Genomic DNA, 21,953 nt, shown 5'->3' on the forward strand with positions numbered 1-21,953 from the left:
AGGTACTTTTGTACATTCTATGTGGAATTGTCCAAAGATTTAATCTTTTTGGGAAAAGATTATTACATTTTTGCAAGATTTATTTCAAATAGATTTATAAGTGGATCCATGGCTCTGTTTACTAGGATATATGAATTCATTCACAGCACGTTTGGATAAATCTTAGATAGCGTTTATTCGATTGAATTTGGCAGTAGCTAGGAAGTGCATAGTGATTACTTGGAAAAATTATGTAGAGTTGAGCGTATAGAGGTGGCATAATGAAATTCAATCATGATTATGTTTAGAGAAAATTATATATAATTTGAGAAATTATTATTCCTTTTTTGAAAAAAAATGTGAACTCCATATTTGAAATGTATGAATTTAGAAAAGTAGATAGTTTTTTTTATATCATTTTAGTTTGAATTGTTTTGTAACATAACCCACTTTATTTGTGTGTTTTAAAACTTTTGTTTTTGTATGATGAGCTCCGGGGGATGGGGAGAGATAGTGAGGGGTGGGATAGAGGGTTGGTGGGGGGGGGATGGGTATAGGGGAGTAATTTATTGGGGGGGAGGTTTTGTTTTGTTTGTATTTTGCAAAATTTTAAATCAACTTATCAAAAAAAAAAGCAACCTTTCCAGCCCTAATAAAGGAGTGAGCTTAATCTGCCACACTGTGTGTGTGTGTGTGTGTGTGTGTGTGTGTGTGTGTGTGTGTGTGTGTGTGTGTGTGTGTGTGTGTGTGTGTGTGTGTGTGTGTGTTTTTCTTTGTAGCAGTCGGCTACAATAGGTGACCCCGACAGTTTAGAAGGAATCTAAACCTAGTGATGGAGAACGAAGCAGCAGTCTGCGGTCAGCTTGAAGCACCCAACCTTCTGGACAGTTCAACCCGACGTGTGGTTCGACCAGGCGGAGGCTCAGTTCCAGATCCGGGGCATCACAGCAGAGACCACCCGGTACTACCATGTGGTCAGTGCCCTAGATCCACAGACTGCAGACAGAGTGGCCAACTTTATCCACAGGCCACTATCGGAAGACACTTACACTGCCTTCAAAGAGCTATTAATCGAGACTCTTGGACTCTCGCGGCGAGAGCAAGGAGCACGTTTCTCCACCTGGATGTGCTTGGAGACAGATCCCCATCAGCACTCATCAATGAGATGCTGGCCCTCCTGAGAGATGAGCAGTCCAGTATCATGTTCAAGCAGGCGTTCCTGGGACAGATGCCTGAAGACATCCAACTGCCCCTGGCGGATGCGGATTTCACCGAACCCCGGAAAGTCACAGCATGGGCAGACATTCTGTGAAAACAGAAATAGAAGTGCTCGGCTACCGTGGGGCTTGTAAAGAAGTTCCGTAATCAGACCAGAGCAGTCCCGGGCAAAGAACAAAGAACACGAGAGGCAGGAGTGAGTCCAGCGACAGATGGTGCTTCTACCACTGGAAATGGGGCACCGAGGCCCACCGATGCCAGTCCTCCTGCGAGTTCCATGGAAAACGACAAGGACAGTCATCGCTGAGGGCCACAACGGCTGGCCACCAAGAGAGCCTCCTGTACATCTGGGACCACCTGTCCGGCAGACGCTTCCTGGTGGACACAGGAGCTGAGGTCAGCGTGATATCCCTGACGGGGTTGAGCACTAAGCACTGGCTAGCGGGACCCACATTGAGGGCTGCCAACAACAGCAGTATATGGCACTCGTAGGGCCGAGCTGCAGTTTGGGGGCAGTCACTTCTCATGGGAGTTCACGCAGGCCACAGTGCAACACCCACTCCTCGGAGCAGATTTCCTGCGAGCTCACAGCCTCCAAGTGGACCTTAAGGGTAAGTGACTCATCCACACCGAGACTTACCAGACCATCGCGCTGAGGGGCACTAGGTTTCTGGCAATGCACCTGGACTCCGCCCACACCTCGGAGGATGAGTTCTCCAAGGTGCTAGCGAGATTCGCAGCAATCCCTTCCCCTCAGTTCTCAGTGGGTATGCCTCGACACAGCATCAGACATCACATCCTGATCAAGGGCCCACCTCTCCACGCAAAGGCGAGATGACCCTCCCCCCCCTCCACCGAGAAGCTCCGACTGGCCAAGGAGGAGTTCCACAAGCTCAAGGGGTTGGATGTTGTTCGTAGGTCAGACACCCCATCGGCCTCGCCCCTGCACATGGTGCCACAAGCAACTGGGGGCTGGAGGCTATGTGGCGATTATCGCCAGCTCAACGAAGTCACCACCCCGGACCGTAATCCATGCCACACATCCAGCATTTTGTGGCAAACCTGCACAAGGCAGCAATATTCTCAAAAGTGGACCTCGTGCGAGGATATTGCCAGATCGTGTGCATCCTGATGACATCCCTAAGATGGCCATCATCACTCCATTTGAACTGTTCAAGTTGCTGAGGATGCCATTTGGGCTCAAAAATGCGGCACAGATATTCCAGCGACTGATGGACGCAGTGGGCCGAGACCTGGACTGCACTTTCGTCTACCTCGACAATATCCTCGTGGCAAGTAGAACCTGACAGGAACACCTTCAGCACCTCCGAAATCTCTGTAGTTGTCTGCATGAGTTCGGCCTCACCATCAATCTGCCCAAACGCCAGTTTGGCCTGAACACCATCAACTTCCTGGGCCATAGGATTACAAAAATTGGGGCCACACCACTGCCTAACAAGGTAGAGGCCATCCGCAGCTTCCTGAAGCCCAGTACAACCTAAGGTCTGCAGGAGTTCGTGGGGATGATAAACTTTTATCACAGGTTTATCCCAGCAGCTGCTCGAGTGATGCGTCCTCTATTCATTCTGATGTCCGGCAAGGAGAAGGACCTGACCTGGGACAACAAATCTTCATATGCTTTTGTGGAAACCAAAGAAACCCTGGCCAAAGCTGCACTTCTGACCAACCCCAGACCAGATGCATTCACAGTCGAAGCCTCAGGAACAGCGATTGGTGGAGTCCTGGAGCGGCAGATAAAAGGAAGTTGGTAACCACTAGCTTTCTTCAGAAGCATCTGCGGCCCCCTGAACTAAAGTACAGTGCTTTCGATAGCCATCCACCACTTCCAGTATTTTCTTGAGGGAAGGGCTTTCACGGACCACAAACCACCGAGTTTTGCCATGGCTAAAATCTCCAATGTCTGGTCAGCCCGCCAACAGAGACACTTGTCTTACATCTTGGAGTACACCACCGACTTCAAGCACATCTCGGGCAAAGACAACATGGTCGTGGACGCCTTGTCAAGACACAGCATTCACTCCCTGGTCAACGGTCTGGACTTCACAGCACTGACAGAGGCACAGCAACAGGACGACGAGATCCCGCTGTACAGGATCGCTGTCACAGGCTTTCGGCTTCAGGACGTTCCAGTCGGCACAGGTACTACCACCCTCCTGTGCGACGTAGCCACCAGGCAGGTTCGACCAATTGTCCCAACATCATAGAGGCGACATGTTTTTGACTCCATCCATCAGGATGCACACCCATTCATCAGGACTACAGTCGGGCTGGTGGCCAGCAAGAACGTGTGACATGGATTGAAGAAACAAGTCCGGGGGTGGGCCAAGGCGTGTACGCAGTGGCAAACAGCCAAAGTGCAGCAACATACCACACCCTTTCGAGCCAACAGAACGCAGGTTTGACCACATTCACGTGGACATAATGGGACCCTTGCCAGTCTCTCAGGGTTTTGCTACCTGTTCACAGTGGTCAACCACTTCACCCAGTGGCCAGAAGCAATTCCCCTGGCCAGCACATCCACCAGGTTCTGTGCCAAAGGACTCTTCTTGTCCTGGATTGCAAGATTCAGACTGCCACAGCACATCACTTCTGACTGAGGCGCACAGTTCACCTCCAGTTTGTGGACCAACATTGCCAACCCGTGGGGCGCTCAGCTACACCATACGATGGCATACCACCCGCAAATCAATGGCATGGTGGAGCGTTTCCACAGGCTCCTCAAGACCGCCCTCATGACCAGACTCAAGGGCCCCAACTGGGTGGACCAGCTACCATGAGCACTACTGGGCATCCGAAGAGCGCTGAAAGAAGAACTCCACACATCCTCTGCTAAACTTGGCTATGGAGCCCCACTCACAGTTCCCAGGGATTTTGTTCCACAGGCCAGAGGACAGTAGGAGGAGACAACCACCTTCCTGGACAGTCTGCACGAAAAGGTCAGTAACCTGGCTCCGATCCCACACTCCAGACACGGACAAGCCAAGTCCAACATCCCCAAAGAACTCAAGGACTGTGAGTACGGGTTTGTAAGCAGAAGACCACTGCAGAAGCCATACGAAGGTCCCTTTCAAGTCATCCAGAACAACAGAGCCACCTTCAAGCTGGACATCGGTGGTAAACCAGAGGTCTTCACTACAGATAGACTCAAGCCTGCCCACACAGACCCAGCAGAATCCGTGGAGACACCAACATCTCGACACAGAGGGAGACCACAAAAGATTTTAGGGACTATACCTACGGACACTATAGACCGTAACGCCGGTTCTGGGGGTGTCATGTGGTGGCCCCCAATTGCGGAGATCGGGCTGGCACATTGCGCGGCAGCAGAAGCGGACAGAGATCGCTAAAGCAACTCCCAGGACAATGAACTAGCGGGGGTAGAAGCTGGAGCAGCATCAGACCAATAGCCCTAAAATGGCGTTGGTCAAGGTGCCCAACTAACTCAGAAGAAACAAGTTGGGGAAGAAGGGCATTCATATGCATGGATGTTCCCACCCGCTATTGTTATTCATATGGATGACTCAGTCAAGCAGCAAAAACGGCGGGAAATTGAACAGTATAAAAGCAGCCTTTCCAGCCCTAATAATAGAGTGAGCTTAACCTGCCACACTGTGTGTTTGTGTTTCTTTGTTGCGGTCGGCTAAAGACATAGCGCAGTGGTTCCCATACTTTTTCAGGCTGCAGCCCTCTTGACGACCTCCAGGCCACATACCAAGTGTTCCCCTCCCCGTACAACAATGCTGGGGTGAGGGCGGGGTGCGGTTAGTGGAGGCTAGAGGCAGTGCCGAGCGGGGGCCTAGAGGCAGCGCCGAGCGGGGGCCTAGATCGGCACTGGGGGGGGGGGGGGTGGGGGGGGCTAGAGGCGGCGCCAAGCAGGGGCCTAGATCGGCACTGACCGGGGGGGGGGGGGGGGGGGGGGGGGCGGGCTAGAGGCGGCGCTGAGCGGGGGGGCTAGAGGCGGCGCTGAGCTGGGGGGGCTAGAGGCGGCGCTGAGCGGGGGGGGCTAGAGGCGGCGCTGAGCGGGGGGGCTAGAGGCGGCGCTGAGCTGGGGGGCTAGAGGCGGCGCTGAGCGGGGGGGGCTATAGGCAGCGCTGAGCTGGGGGGGCTAGAGTCGGCGCTGAACAGGGTGCTAGAGGCAGTGCTGAGCAGGGGGGGAGCAGTGGTGGCGCTGAGCAAGATGGCACTGAGTGGAGGGGCTGGTTTCGCTGAGTGGAGGGGCTGGTGGCAGTGGCACTGAACTGGGTAGTAGTGGTAGCACTGAGCCAGAGTTGAACTAGGGAGAGTCAGCACTGAACCAATGTGTGGGGAAAATTATGGCTTCTTCATTAAACTTCTCAGAAGACTGAATAGCAACAAGACAATGTTCAGAATCCTCCCTTTTTCCTCATCGCCCCCTTGGAGCTTTCCAGCTCCCACTTTAGAAATCACTAGCACAGTAGTTAGCGCAATGCCTTTATAACACCAGCAATCAGGACCTGGGTTCGAATTCCATGCTGTCTATAAGGAGTTTGCACGTTTTTCCCGTGTCTGCATGAGTTTTCTCTGGGGGCTCCAATTTCCTTCTCCTATTCGAAACATACCTGGGTGTAGGTTAATTGGGTGTAAAATGGGCCTGTTACAGTGTTGTATGTCTAATTTAATTTAATTTTCATACCCTAATGCAGATCAAGGAATCAGAGAAAAGCAGATACAAGGAATAGATTTAGATATGAAAATCATGTCATCTTTATGATCCAGAAATCTGGAGGCTAATTGCACGTTTTCAAGCATTTTGCTTTCAATGTGAGCAAACTACTACTGATGATTGCAAATCACCTTCTCGTGCTATAATAGGATACAGAGTGTGTAATAATTAATCTATGTGGTATCCTGAAATGGCTGGAAGTAACTGTAATATGGAACATCTATAGCCAAGTGCCATAGGTAATAGTTGTGATCTTAATAAGATGTGCAACATTGTAATTGGAACATTTACCTTCCTCGCTACCGTAATGAATAATTTGAGAATTAAGTACACATGCTACTAACCCTGAAAAGCTTGATCTCTCCCTCCAAATGTTGGATATATTCGGATTGGTCATTAAGAATAGGTACCAGGTCTTGAATCGATGTTGATTGATCAGAATCTTTTCCGAGGTTCTGCATGTGAAAAGAATGAAATCTTTATTCATAATTATTATTAATTTAGCAAACTTCACAATTTAAGGTATATTAATTTAATTTAATCTCATCTCTATTATTACAGTCTATATACTTACAAAGGATTCCAGAGAAGGAAAATTACTAATTTTAATTTTAATTTTAAATGATAAATCTGACTCTTAGTCAGCTTCATAAAATAAAAAAGAAACCCTATGAGTTTTGCTAGGCTGCATTAAAAGAAATTGCTCCATCTGTTTAGATATACAGGTACACAATCCTTTATCTGGAATCCTTGGGGGACAGTGTGTTCTGAATTTCGGATTTTTACGGATTTCGGAAAGCCAGATTTAAGCCCACCCAAATTGTGCTGCCATATCCACCCCTACCCCCTTCCAGTCATGTTGCCATCTCCCACCCCCCCACCACCCCCAATAGTGCACTTAAAAACATCAGCACAAGATGTGGTCTTTTCATAATATATTCAAGTATACACACACACTTGCAGCTCAAATTAAATCCAATAATCTTACTATAACAGTTATGCTTTAGCAAATAAACATCTCAAATACAGAAAACAAAGAGGAAGCTTTTCAATATCTTTCAGTTAACCATTAAAGATATCACATCATTTTTTTTTGTGAAAACATCATGGGCTTTTAATAAATTTCTGTTTTGAATAAAAGACAAACTTAAACCAACAATAAAACATTTTGTAATAATTTGTTGAGAAGAAAACCTTTTGAATGATATTCAGGTTTAAGACAGCTGGATAAGTTTAATACCATTAATATACTGTAGAGAATGGCAATTAACAAGGGAGACAACAAACCATAAAGAATTTTATCCTTAAATGGGAAAAGGCAGCTAATTAAATGAAATGAAACGAAAAAACTCCAGCTTCTAAACCAGTGTGCATTGTCCAAATAGCATATGATTTTCTGATTATGCCAAGAATAACTTTCCAAAGGTTTCTCATGACACATTAGGAAAGTTTTATAAGCCTTCTCTTATCATTGTAAATATATGTAACAAATGCCGTAGGTAATGGACAAACTTTGTATATTTTAAAGTAATTGCTCTTGATTCTACAGGGCCCCAAAATCTCAATCTGCTAACACTCACATAAAATTTTTTAAAAATCAAATTTTGAAATATGAAAGCAGCTGCAAAATGCTATAACATTTTGAATTTGCACAAACAAAAAAATCAATATTCCACATTTTATTACTATTATTAATTAGTTATGACTAGATGTTTTATATTCTCAGCATGTTGAAGTATTAGGAACAATATTGAAGTATCAGAAACATTGGGGAATAAACAAATGCATTGGCCAGTCAAAAGGGTTAGGAATGAAAAACTTGACAATAATGGAAAAGACTCAGATTAGAAATCAGAATTAATTCTTTACCGAAGTCTAGTCGAGAATCAATAGTCATTTAGTTACAATACAGAAGATTTAATTTTTAGGTTAACTATACTACAGATTACGATGGTGTATTCCAAGATCATTGTTATCTCTCACCACTTATTAGTTAAGTTTGAGTGCTGCAAAAAATATGGAAGTTCAGAAGATTCTGGCCAAGCCCCTTTGAATTTTCTGCTGCACACCATCATTCCACTTTTCATTGAACAGAATGATTACCCTTCATCTAAGTTATCAATATAGTCTTAAAGAATTGAGGCCCCAGCACTTGTACACAAATTCAGGAACCAAGCTCCCAAGTTTTCATTGACACATTCAATGAATTAAATGAAAGGATGATCTTTGCACTAAATATCTGCAACCTCCTCTATCAATCCACCTCCACTGCCTCCCCCTTCTGACAATAAAACTCCAAGACTATTCAACATTGACTACTTTATAGATATCTCAAGATCTCTCTCTCTCTCTCTCTCTCAAAGGCAGGCATCAATAAGGGAATTCTCCAGAGCCTTCAGTAACCAAAACAGCCACTGTCCAAAGGAGATAAAGGCTATTTGTCCTCTGGGCGAAGGCACTTTGAAGATCAAAACCCCAAACCTGACATAAAATCTCATGGAAGCTGAAATTCTGCTCCCAAATTCTGGAGTGTATCAATCAACAATTGTCTCCAAAAATCCTCTGGCTGGATAACCAAACCAACAGCAGCATGCACATCTCCCTAGCTATCCTCCCACAGGACATACAATGGCCTTGAATCATAGCAAAACCCACAGAATCAGAGCAGTGGCTATTCAGCCCCAATCCTGGGGACTGTTTAAGAAAAGGAGACATTGTTCAATGGTTTCCTTTCCCCCACCCACAATCATTTAATTTGTTTTGCTTGCCATTCTCTCACAATAATTCATACCCCATCTTTCTTGTATCCTAAAACTTGTATCCTTAATTATTTGCAGTTGTAAAAAAGACTTGAAAATGTTTACTTTGTTCTCCTTTACAATATTGCTTCCAGACCTTCTGAATATTCCCAAATTTTAAGTTTTATTTCAGATTTACAACATCCACAGAATTTCTGATTGTGAAAGTTGTGGGTTCACAACCACAAAAACTCAAAATAAAAATTAGATGCAAGTGTCTACAATGCTTCGAATACACGGCATTGGAGGCTAAAATGGCATGAAAGATCTTCAACAATATTCAAAATAAAAATGATGATCTGTCGAGTATGTTTTCTTCAACTCGTGAACAAAAATTATCTGCTCATTTGTTCACATTTTTATTTCAACTTGCTGTGTTGTATTAAGCTTTAGAGAACCTTGGTTTACATTACCAGTTCTGGCAACTTACTCCTCAATTATGACCTTTTTCAAATTTACAGTCCCCTCCAAAATGTTTGGGACAAAGACACTATTTTTCCTTTATTTGCCCCTGTGCTCCAGTTTTACATTTATAATCAAACAATTCACATGTGAATAAAGTGCACATTCCAGATTTTATTCAAGATTATTTCTATACATTTTGGTTTGACCATGTAGAAATTACAGCACTTTTTATACATCGTCCCCTCCTTTCAGTGCACCATAATATTTGGGTCATAGGAATGGTATATACAGAATATTAACATTGTCATCTTTAGTACTTTGTAGCACATCTGTGAAATCTGTGATTCATAAGCAGCATCAAGGATTGAGTATCTTCTCTGGTGATGCTCTTCACGCCTCCACTGCAGCTCCTGCTTGTTTTGGAAACTTGTCCCCTTAAGTTTTCTCTTCAGCAGATGCAAAGCATGCTCAATTGGATTTAGATCGGGTGAGTGACTTGGCCATTCAAGAATTTTCCAGTTTTTAGCTTTGATAAACTCTTTTGTTGCTTTAGCAGTATGTTGGTGGTCATTGTCTTGCTTTTGAATGAAGCACCGTCCAATGAATTTGGAGGTATTTACTTGAACTTGAGAAGACAAGATATTTCAATGCACCTCAAAATTCATTTTGCTACTGCCATCAGCAGTTGCATCATCAATGAAGACAAGTGCGTCAGTACTTGTGGCACCCATACGTGCCCAGGCCATAACCATGTTTCACAGATGAGGTTGTAGGCTTTGGATTTCGGGCTGTTCTTTATAATTCCACACTTTTCTCTTAATATCACTCTGAGACAGGTTATTCTTGGTCTCATCTGTACATAAGACCTTTCTGCAGAATTCTGCAGGCTCTTTTAAATACTTTTGGCAAACTATAATCTGGCCATCCTGTTTCTGTGACTAACTATTAGTGTACTTCTTGAAATATAACCTCTATATTTCTGTTCATGAAATCTTCCTCGGGCAGTAGTCATTGACACATCCACACCTGCTTCCTCAAATGTGTTTCTGACTTATCAGACAGGTCTTTGGAAATTTTTCTGCATAAAGATGAGAATTCTTCCGTCCTCAGCAGTGGAAGTCTGCCTTCCTTGGCCGACCAGTCCCTTTGCGATTACTGAGCTCACCTGTCCACCCTCTCTTCTTAATGAAGTTCCAAATAGTTGACTTTAGGAATCCTAAGGTTTGAGAGATGTCTCATAGTATTTTATTCTTGTTTTTCAGCTTCATAATGGCTTCTTTGACTTTCATTGGTCCTCATCAAAAGTTTAGAGGCATGCCCTTGCTCTCTTTTACCTGCACCAATGAAGTAAGTAAACAGAGCTAACTAATCAGACACCTGCAAAGCCAAATGTTCCAAACATTACGATGCCCTGATGTGGTGCTACTATATATATATATATATACTTTATGGGCTGCACCGCCCCCCGAACTTGTGATTCCTCCCTCTCAGATATCCCCGTAAAGGTTGTTACATACAACCCTCCTCTTTCAGGACCTGTCTTGGAACTGGGCCAGCAGCCTGCAAGCTGTGCTGATACTTTAAGGTGATTGAAGCCTATTAATCAAGATTCTCAGTCTAATTGTGGTTGATTGATAGTACAATTTAATCATCTTAATTTTAGACCATGGACAAGGAAATACGAGTCGATAAATTAGACACTGACCCTAAGGGTCCAGAGGCCTTGACTAAATTTGCCTCAACACATTAATGGGGCTCAACGACATGTGGAACGAAGAAGAGGGAAGTGTTCTTTGCTCAGATCGGCCACCGGGTCTTCCAAGCGAAAAGAGACTATACTGTGATGGAATATAGATGTTTTTGGGAGATAAATTGGGGAAGGGTTTGTTAGTGTAGGTCACATACAAACATTTTAAAACAGATCTTATTTAAAATACAGGAGGTCTGCTAATATTGAACATGTCAGGGGCACAGAGCCTTTGCAAAAGCTTTGGAGAGTCCCCAAGAGACTTCACTAATGGACTGTTGTTTCCAAAAAGGCAACAGATGAAAGAGCTGGTCAGAGCTGCATTCTGTCTGGAAGGGAACTTGCTGTTCTAAGAGGGCATGTGGTTTTGCAAGCAGAGATTCAAACAGACTTTCTCTCAGAGTGAGAGAGAGAGAGAGATCAGTTCTACAGTTTTACAGTCAGCAACAACAACTGGGACTGGAACAGGACAAGCTCGACAAGCTTGTGGAAAACCCCATTTGGAGGACGAATTGTGAGTGCTAAGTTCAGCCTGGTCAAAGCACTTGTGGTTCATGCAAGAGAAGACTGGCTGTCTAAAGTTTCACTTGAAATAAGTAAAACATAAGGAACTCTGTGACCTGAAAGAAAGAGGTTATCGTCAACAAGACACTGAAGTGACCAATTAAAAAAGAACAACAAATCTCTCTCTGAAAACTGACAAGAACCTTCCTGAGTGGTAACTATTTACCTTTCAAGCACCAAAGCCTGGTGAACTTTATAAAATGTTAAATTCTGTGCACAGTATAAGAATGGCCTGCAACCAGTGAACTTGGAGAAATGAGAAGTGAGATTGGACTGTGAATCAAATAACTTTTCTGAACTTAAACACACACATTACATACACGTGCACTTAGAATTTGAAGGGGGTTAAGTTAATAGTAATAAGTTAGAGTTTGATCCTGTTTTCATGTTTAAAGTTAGGTTGGTTAAGTCAATAATGATAAATTAAAGTGTGATTCTGTTTTTATGTTTAAAGATAATTAAAAGTAACTTTTGTTTAAGTAACCATTTGTTTTGGTGAATATCTATTGCTGCTGGGTTTTGGGGTCCTCTGGATAACATTTATGGGGATTGTCCTTTCGGATTGAAAATTGGAGTTTTTGTGATTTATTAGTTAATAGGTTTTTTTCCAATCTAATTTAATATTTGTGTGTAGAAAAACAGCAGCAATGGATGTTGATACATTTCTGTCACAACATCACCTGCAGAGCAAGAGAAAAGAGGAACTGAAGATTATTTCTAAGGCATTAAAGCTGACTGAAGTCGAGCACTGGATGAGAAAAATACAAGTAGAGAGAATTATAGAGAAATATTATGTAGGTGAGGGAAAACTTGTTAAGACTAAGATAATTTTCCAGAGGATAGACTTTTTGAGTTGCAATTGGAATTAGAGAAATTGAGGATAGAAGAAGAGAAAAAAGGGTGTTAGAGGCCAAAAAACAGGATATGAGACAGGGGAAGCTGAAAAACGGAAGAAATAAGAGTTTGAGGAAGGTGAAAAACGGAGGAAATATGAGTTACAAGTAGCTGAAAGACAGAGAGGAAATAGAAAGAGACAGACATTTTCAATTGGCTGTAACTCCTGAGGAGAGGTTGTTGGCTGGTAGATAGGTAAAACTAGTTCCTCCTTGGATGAGGGAGATATAGATACATATTTTCAGCTTTCTGAAAAGGTTGCTAAGAGCTTAAGATGGCCAAAAGAAAAATGGCCTCTTATGCTTCAAAGTGTATTGAAAGGAAAAGCACAAATTACATACTCTTTACAAAGTTAGTGGCAAATTGTGATACTGTTGAAAGTATTGAAAGCTTATGAGTTGGTTCCAGAAGAAAAAGACAAAACTTTAGGAGTTTGGTGAAAACATGGAATCTATCTTAGATAGATTTTGCTCTGAGAAAATCTGTATGTTTTGACAATTGGTGCGCCTCAAAAGGAATAAATAATGATTTTGACAGTTGGAGAGAATTGATATTAATTGAGGAAATTAAAAAGTGTGTTCCAAACTATATTAAATTATACCTGGATGAGAGAGACGTGGGGACATGGTGGCAAACAGCTAGATTAGTGGACAAATTTGCCCTAATTCACAAAAATACATTTCAGAATAGGAAGTATTTTCAGAGAGTTACTGTGGAACAGATTAATAAGCCTGTTCAGGGGGTTAATGTGGAGCAGGATAGTAAACCTGAAATAAAGAATGGGGAGAAGGTTAAGAGAAAAGATGAAGTTAAGGTGGGAAAGGACAGAACTTCTGGATTTGTATGTCATTTTTGAAAGAAATCTGGTCATGGTATAGCGAATTGTCTAGTTTTGCAAAAGAGACGAGAAAAAGAGGTTATACCAGAAGCATGTATTCAGACAGTTGAATTTAAGGAGGGGAGATGTTCCAAACCTGGTAAGGATGTCATGGATGTTTCCAAACCTTTTGTGTCAGAGAGTTTTGCTTCAGTAAAAGAGGGAGAATCACAGGTTCCAGTTAAAATTCATGGAGATACTGGTGCTGCCTAGTCACTGTTGTTGCAAAATGTTTTAACTCGATCAAAGGACTAAGGGGAGATAACTTTGATTAAAGGTGTTGGAGGTGAGGTAGAGTCAATATCTCTTCACAGCATAGTGCTGAATTCAGAATTAGTTAAGGGACTGGTTGTAGTAGGAGTAAATTCAAAGTTACCTATGCAGGGTGTCTCGGTTTTATTAGTGAATGATTTGGCAGAGGATAAAGTTGGGTCAATTTTGAGATTAACAAATCAGCCCACTAAGGATGAGGTTGAAGAGGATTGTGAGATATATCCTGCATGTCTAAGAAAATGATGAGAGCTGAGGAAGAACCAGTTGATAGAGACTTTCCCAGTACTTCTGAAATGGTTTTGAAAGAGCAGGGTAATTGTGAGAGTAAGGATTTCTCTTTGTCAAGGAAAGAGTTAATTCAGCAACAAAGGACAGATACAGATCTTATTGACTTAAGGGACAAAGCAGTAAGTGAAAAGGAGATTAAAGAAATGGCTAGTGTATATTACTTGAGGATGAATTGTTGATGAGAAAGTGGAGACCTCTTGATATTCCTGCTAATGAAGAGTGGGGGGGGGGGGGGTGTTACAGAGTTCATTGACCTATGTGTTGTGTGGTTTTATGTTAAAAAGTGACAGTTTGCCTTAGAGAGCCAAGGTGAAGGTGGACTGCTGAGAGAGTGGGAGACGGACAGAGCATGTGCAGAAACTGATCTAAAAATTTCTGGACTTGGACGATAAACCACCACTGAGGGTGCTGTGGAGTGGAAGAAGGCCCAGAGCATAAGTCATGGTCTGGAGGACAGTTTGGAATGTTGGGATTTCAAAAAGGATGAACATTCCAAAGGCAGCCAGAAGGATCCGGACCAAGCCAGTGGTTCCTCTCTCTGCAACAACACAAGACAACTTCGAATTTTGTGCTCTCTCTTGAAGATCTTTTGGCTTCGGTTTACCAAACAAACTGAATTTTGTTTATGATCTTTGCTTCGATTGAGATCGAAGTTTTGTGAGTCTTGTGTTTTGTTTTTGTTTTGGGTCTAGGTTTTTCTGTGGGCTGGTTGGAAATGCAGCTTAGACTTTGATTACTTATGTCACATTTAGACAGGGGGATTTATTAGTTTTACACTGTTATAGAAATTTGCATAGTAACCAGTGGGCATTGTTATAAAAGGGGTGATATGCCTTTTTTGTGGTTGCTGCTTTGATCTTGTAACATAATTTGTGGGAATCATCCGGGATCAAACCAATTTGGAAGCTTTAGGGGCGATTGACTTGTGCTTAGTTATCAGTCGTCTGAGTTTGACTCAACCTCCAGATTGAAATTAAAAATAAACGGTGAGTGTATAAATCTCCAGCAGAAAAACCAGCAACTATGAATATTGGTCAGTTCATAGCGAACCCTTCAGTGGCTAATTTAAAAATGGCTAAAAAGTCAGAACTGATGATTATAGTTGGCAAGTTAAAACAATAAGATATGGGATGGAAAAAATGAAAATTGCCCGAAAGATTGTTAAGCACTATGTAGGAAAGGGGGTATTTGAAGAAGCTGCATTAGAACTGTTTCCAAAGGAGAAAACTTCAGAGGAAGTAAAGTTGGCTTTGAGAAAACTAGAGTTAGAAGAAAAAAGAGAGACAGAAAGGAAAGCCGAATGGGAAGCAGTAAGACAGACAGAAATGGAGGAAAGGGGAGCCTCAAAGGAGGAGAGAGAGAAAGAACGGAAACATGAGCTAAATTAAAGCTGACCATAAAGCAAGGAGAGGGAGAAGCCCAAAACCCACGTGCTGGTCATGAGGAGAAGTTTCAGGTCAGTGGAGAAGTGAGGTTAGTTTCTCCATATGAGGAAGCTGAAATAGACCAGTATTTTCAGCATTTTGAGAAAGTAGCTGTAAATATAAATGGCCACCAGACCACTGGTCACTCCTGCTACCAAATGCTCTTAAAGGGAAAGTCCAACAGGTATATTCGTGTCTCACGGTACAACAAGCAGCTGATTATGAATTTGTAAAGCAGGCTATACTCCGATCTTATGAACTAGTTCCAGAGGCTTATAGACAAAAGTTCAGGAGTTTAAAAAAAGCAGCACCCCAATCTTACCTGGATTTTGCTTATAGGAAGGTTGTGTGCTTTGATCGGTGGTGTGCCACAATGAAAGTAGAAAATAACTTTGATTTATTGATAGAAATCATTCTGATTGAGGAGATTAAAAATTGTGTTCCTGACAATATTCAAGTCTACTTGGCAGGGAAAAATATAAAAACTTGGCAAGAATTGGCTAAATTCGCAGAGGAATATGCTTTAACCCACAAACCTAAGTGGACACCAGGGAAAACCTTTCAAAGGAATACTGCTGATAATCCAAGTAGAGTAGAAAGAAAATTTAGAAGTGAGGTTAAGGAAGGGAGGAAGAGAAATGGGTGAAGAAAAATTTTTTGTGTGTTATTTGCCACTATTGTAAGAAGCCAGGACACATAATAGCAAATTGTCCTGTACTGAAAAGGAAGAAAGAGAAAGGGGTGGTACCAACCGCCTGTGAGAAAGTTAGGGATATTTTTAAACCATTCATGACTGAAGGTTTCATTTCAGTTAAAGAGGGATTCAATCAAGTGCCAGTTAAAATCCTGTGGGATACTGGAGCAGCCCAATCACTTGTATGTAACATTTTGAATTTTGGTGAGGAGACTGATACTGGAGATGTGAATTTAATTAAAGGCATTGGTAGTGAAGCAGAGCCTATACCTTTGCATAGAATAGTGATGAAATCAGACTTAGTTAATGGCCCAGTTACGATAGAGATAAGATCAAGTCTGCCCGTGGATGGAGTTTCTCTTTTGTTAGGAAATGATTTAGCCGAGGGTAAAGTCATACCTGTGGTGAAACTCACAAGTAAGTGATTTAGGAGACTGAAAAGGATTTGGAAATCTACCATGTGTGTGCCATTACTAGAGCCATGTCTAGAAAAAAAGGTAGAGGTAGAGAAAGTCTGTGATGATCCTGTAGTGGAGACAAGCATTGAGGACAAACCTAAGGATCCAACATTGCTGTTGTCAAGAGAAGATTTAATAGCCAGACAAAAGCATGATCCTGATCTTGCTGGAATAAGAGATAAGATTCTGACTAACCAGGAAATTGAAACTGTGCCAGTAGGTTACTTTGTTCAAGATGGAATATTGATGAGAAAGTGGAGACCACAAGTGATACCTGCCATTGAAAACTGGGCGGTAAGAAGGCAAGTTGTAATTCCCAAAAAATACAGGAATGAAGTATAAAAGTTGGCTCATAGTACACCTTTAGGAGGTCATCTTGGAGTGAAGAAGATGGTAGAAAAGATAAGGAAACAGTTTTATTGCCTGAAATTCAGAAAGCATGTTGTGAACTTTTGTAGAACCTGTCACACTTGTCAACTGGTGGGCAAGCCTAATCAAGGACCACCAGTGGCACCTTTACAACTCATCCCTGCTTTCGGGGAGCCCTTCTCAAAAGTGATAGTGGATTGTGTTGGCCCATTGCCTAAAACCAAAGAAGGAAATGAATATTTGTTAACACTCATGTCCACAGCTTCAAGATTTCCAGAGGCTATTCCCCTGAGAAACATTAAAGCAAAGACGATTGTTTAGGCTATGATAAAATTTTTCACACTGCTTAGCCTACCAAATGAAATTCAAGGGAGTAATTTTATGTCTGGAATATTTCAACGGGTGGTGTCTGAATTGGGAGCCCATCAAATTGTGATGACTGCCTATCATCCTGAAAGTCAAGGGGCCTTGGAAAGGTTCCATTTAAATGAGAAAAATATGAGGAGGGCTTATTGCGTGGAAAATAATAAGGATTGGGATGAAGGAATCCATTTGTTATTGTTTGTTGTTAGAGAGGCAACTCAGGAGTCTTTTGGCTTTAGTCCATTTGAGTTGGTGTTTGGTCATGAAGTCAGGGGTACATTACTATTGTTGAAGGAACAGTGGATACATAATGATATACAATCAAATCTGATTGTTTTCAGATTTTAAAACAGATTACATCAGGCTTGAGAGATGGCAAGGAAAAATTTTAAAACTGCTCAGGGGAAAATGAAAATTCAGTATGATCAAAAAGCAAAAATTAGGAACATTAAACCTGACGACAAAGTAACTCCATACAAAATTTGGAAAAGTATTTCTTCATGCACCACCACTCACACTTTGTACTTCTTCATTCAGTGAATAAAGGACAGCAGAAGTGACTATATTAAATTCACTTATTAAATGGGAACTAAGTTTACTTCTCCTGCACTCATTTAATATGTTTGTTGAAATGATAGATGTGAAAGCTTAAGTATAAATCTAATATTCTGGACAATTACGAATCTAGTACTGAAATCATTTCTGCCATTGCCTCTCATAGTACATAGTACAGTAACACTTTGTATTTGCATAAAGCAGAAAATACCTGCATTCCAAAATCCAAACAATGCTTCAAAATCAATGTAGTCTAATTTACTTGCATGTTACCATTCGGTATGTCCCGGTTCCAGATCTTTCATGTGCTCTTTCTTTAATTTCTTGTTGCTGCAATAAGGCTCTGAGCTCATTCACTGTTTCAAAAAAAGGACATTACTGGACACAATCTATTTTGAATAAAGTAGCAATAATCAATGAACACAGGAATGCATTCTGCATGCTAAAACAGGCATATATACAAAATATGCACACAACAAATCACTTTAGCACAACTTCACAATGAACAATGGAAATAATCATCTTTGATCATTTACCAGATACCAAATTATTCTCTGCTCGATAATCTTCAGCTGCAGTGTTGGCAAGGTTTTAGGTTATATTTGTCTCATAAATAATGTGGTATCATTTTGGTTTTCTACTAACTACACAAGACCTTAAGATCAAATCCCACAGCACCTTTAGAAAGGTGAATTTTGTTTATGATCTTTGCTTCGATTGAGATCGAAGTTTTGTGAGTCTTGTGTTTTGTTTTTGTTTTGTGTCTAGGTTTTTCTGTGGGCTGGTTGGAAATGCAGCTTAGACTTTGATTACTTATGTTATATTTAGACAGGGGGACTAAAAACTAATTTTCTCTAAATGCAAATTGCATCTCATCTAGCTATCCCAATAACCCTGGCACAGCCCCTGCTGTCAAACCTTGAACAATTCCTTTACTGTCTTCAGATTTACTCCCAGAAAAATAAAGCAGGAGGTGTACATTCTGATTTCACTCCCTCAGACCCAACAGCAATTTCAGAAAAGACCCATTGCACAAGCATGCTGGTTACGGCAACATCCAAATGATGTTAGGGGGTAGGTGGGAGTGGTGTTCCAGTAAAACCTCTGAATTGCAATTTTCTGCAACGTGAAGCCACATTAAGAAAATAATTTTTTTCCATGAGACTGAAGTTTTATTTTGCATCTCAGATCCTTTGGTTGTGAATATGAATTTTGTAAGGGTGTCTTCCCTTCCCTGAACCACTGCAATTGCTTTACTCTCCTCTGCAAGAGCCATCCAAAATGATCCTGGAAGAGCAGATGTCTCAACGTCCTTTCATCTGCTAAGTACCTCAATCTATGCACTCCCCCAACTTTTTAAATCAGAATCAAAGTTTAGTTTAGAGATAAAAGGGATGCGCCGCTTAACGTCCACGATAGATTCTGTGAAATTGGGCATTATGCGACGTGGACGCTGTACGAACACCACATTACTGTATAAACTTAGCAATGCTATCTGGGATATTGAACTTACACCAAATTAAACTGTTTAATTTTTTTTTAAACTTTTATGTAAACACTTTCTTAGCCTATATAAACACAATTTTACAGAGGATCATCCACATCACTGTTCTCAACTTCCTCATTGTGTTCCACTGGAAGAGTTTCAGGTCGAATAATCTCCATTGATGAACTGTCACTCAGTAGTGTCTGAAAGACCTAGCTGAGGCTCTTGGGGAGGCGCTGGCCTCTTCAGGAATATGTCCAGTGCTGTTTACCTAGTTTGCTTTTTCTTTTCTTCACAAATATCTTTATATGCAGCAAACAGAGTATGAGCATTCCTCTCTATCAGTGAAAATCATTCAGTGTTTGGGTCCATCTCTTCAGAAAGCTGTTGAGAATGCAAAGAATTTGGCTAATCCCTTAACAGTGATCCTCTTCTGCACCTGTTCTTCTTCTCCTTCCACAGTTTCCTTTTCTATTGCCTCTTCTTCAGCTATTTTCTCTCTCGCTCCAGCAATTCTTTATTTGTTAGTTCCTCAGGAACCACCTCTTGGAGTTCTTCAATGTCTTCATCAGGTCTAGATTCAGGATTTTGTTTACTACATTGAGCACAGCTCTATTCTTCTTTTCTTTCTTCTTTCTTTCTTTGGCTTGGCTTCGCGGACGAAGATTTATGGAGGGGTTTGTCCACGTCTGCTGCAGGCTCATTGGTGACTGACAAGTCCAATGCGGGACAGGCAGACACGGTTGCAGCGGTTGCAGGGGAAAATTGGTGGGTTGGGGTTGGGTGTTGGGTTTTTCCTCCTTTGTCTTTTGTCAGTGAGGTGGGCTCTGCGATCTTCTTCAAAGGAGGTTGCTGCCCGCCGAACTGTGAGGCGCCAAGATGCACGGTTGGAGGTGATGTCAGCCCACTGGCGGTGGTCAATGGGGCAGGCACCTATTAATCCTTGCAATTTCATCATCTTTTTCAAATGCTAAAAGTCATGCACATCGTACTTCAGTACTTTTTTTCCCCACATGCCATTGATGCACTCTTTGCTCACATCATCCCAGGCCCAAGCAAGGTTCATTATGTAGTGGGAAAAATGTTGTCCTCCTTCCAGAATTGCACAGTGTTATCAGTTGCAGCACCAACCTGAGCAAAATCCTCCTCAGGTAGTAGGCCTTGAATGCTTCAATAACCCCTTAGTCCATTGGCTGGATTAAAGAGGTGGGGTTTGGTGGGAGAAACACCACTTTGACATTGGGGTGGAGGTCATCAATGAAAGGGGGATGTCCTTTCAGAGCATTGTCTATAATTAGCAAAATCTTGAGAGGTATGCCTTCTTCCAAGCAGTACTTCTCCATTTCACTGGCAGAGCATTCGAAAAGGGCATCCTGAAACAGCATTTGTGTCATCCAGGACTTTTTATTGCTCCTATAATAAACTGTTGTGAATTTTTTCCTTGTTTTAAGGATTGTTGTGATTGTCGAGTGCGACATGCCTATATTGCGAGCAATAGCATTTACTATTTTTCCACCTTTGTGTTGTTTAATAACCTTTTGTTTCACTTCCCCAAATCGATACCTCTCCTTTGGCACTTGCTGCTGCTATCACTAGCACTGGTTTTACTGTGTTTGGGAGCCATGATAGATAGAAATAACAGTGTAGTCCCTACATACACAAGCCTTTGTGTACAAATGACAGTGGCGCGGGGGCGGGTGGGGTGGGGGGATATGCAGGGGGAAATGATCATTCCCTTTGAGAACATTTTTCATGTGTTGCCCCTCCCCCCCAATCAACCCCCCCCCACCTCCGCCGGTCTGCCATCATCCCACTTTGCTCCGGTCCACCACCGCCACCCATCCCACTCCATTCTGCTGCCGCCAACCCCTCTCAGTTTGACACTGCCACCACTCCCCTGCTCCAGTCCAATGCTGCCACCCCCTCCCGCCCCCCCCAATACGGTCTGACTCCACTGCCAACCCCCACCTCCCCGCTCAAGTCCAGTGATGCCTGCCGCTGCCACCCCACCCAGCTCTGACTCTGCCAAAAAATCAGTGCGGCCTGCCATTCAACCACTGACTCACCATCTGGTATGTGTCCTAGTGCCTTTTTTATGTGACCACTTCCCCTAACTTTAGAACCTGGCTATGCCCCAGGAGATACACGTGTTGAGTCTGAAAATTGTGTATATCCAGTTACTTCTGCTACATTCCATTCTCCAATCGGGATTTCTGAACGCTATTATAAACTTATTAGACCACAGATATATATCGGGTCGGACGTTTCCCAAATGGACGTTAAGGAGCACATACTTGTACAGTAATGGCAACTGGCCTTTCAGCCATGAGCCCATGCTGTCCAAGAGCATCCATGTGATCAATTAACCAACTAATCATGGATGTCTTTGGAAAGTGGGAGAAAATCCAAAGAAACCACAAGGATAGAGGAAGAATGTATGAATTTCTTATAGGCAGCAATGAATTCGAAACCAGGCCTCTGGCACTGTAATAGCACTGCATGGACTGCTATGCTAACTGAGCTGCCCTTATGGTCACTTACTACTCTTTAGAAATCTTTGAAATGTAATCAATTTAAAGGGACATAGCAGAGAAGCAGACTGATATTACACCACACATTTACACTTTCACAAAATTAACTTTTAAAAAATTCTCCCCACATCCTCTTCAATGCCCGCCAGATTTTACCACTCATCCACACAGTAGAGACAATTTATCAATGGTCATTTACAATACCCACATCTTGACTTGCAAGAAAACCAGAGAATCTAGAGGAAACCCATGGGATTATACAGCATGGAAATAGACACTCCAGTCCACTAAGTCTATATTGATCTTGAACCAACATTTGCAATTA

General features: G+C 42.4%; 1 protein-coding gene across 4 annotated transcripts in view; it reads right to left on the reverse strand.

The window, feature by feature from the left end:
• sdccag8 (SHH signaling and ciliogenesis regulator sdccag8) overlaps positions 1–21,953 on the reverse strand; it is a 497,941-nt gene that overhangs the window by 460,140 nt on the left and 15,848 nt on the right. For all 4 annotated transcript variants that reach the window (XM_069930903.1, XM_069930905.1, XM_069930904.1 and 1 more), the window contains exons 3-4: positions 17,885–17,967; positions 6,247–6,357 (exon numbers count right to left, since the gene is read on the reverse strand). In XM_069930903.1, coding sequence (XP_069787004.1) covers positions 6,247–6,357; positions 17,885–17,967 — 194 coding nt within the window. The remainder of the gene's footprint in view (positions 1–6,246; positions 6,358–17,884; positions 17,968–21,953) is intronic.

Source organism: Narcine bancroftii, chromosome 4 (genome assembly GCF_036971445.1).
Source record: "Narcine bancroftii isolate sNarBan1 chromosome 4, sNarBan1.hap1, whole genome shotgun sequence".
Lineage (NCBI taxonomy): Eukaryota > Metazoa > Chordata > Chondrichthyes > Torpediniformes > Narcinidae > Narcine > Narcine bancroftii.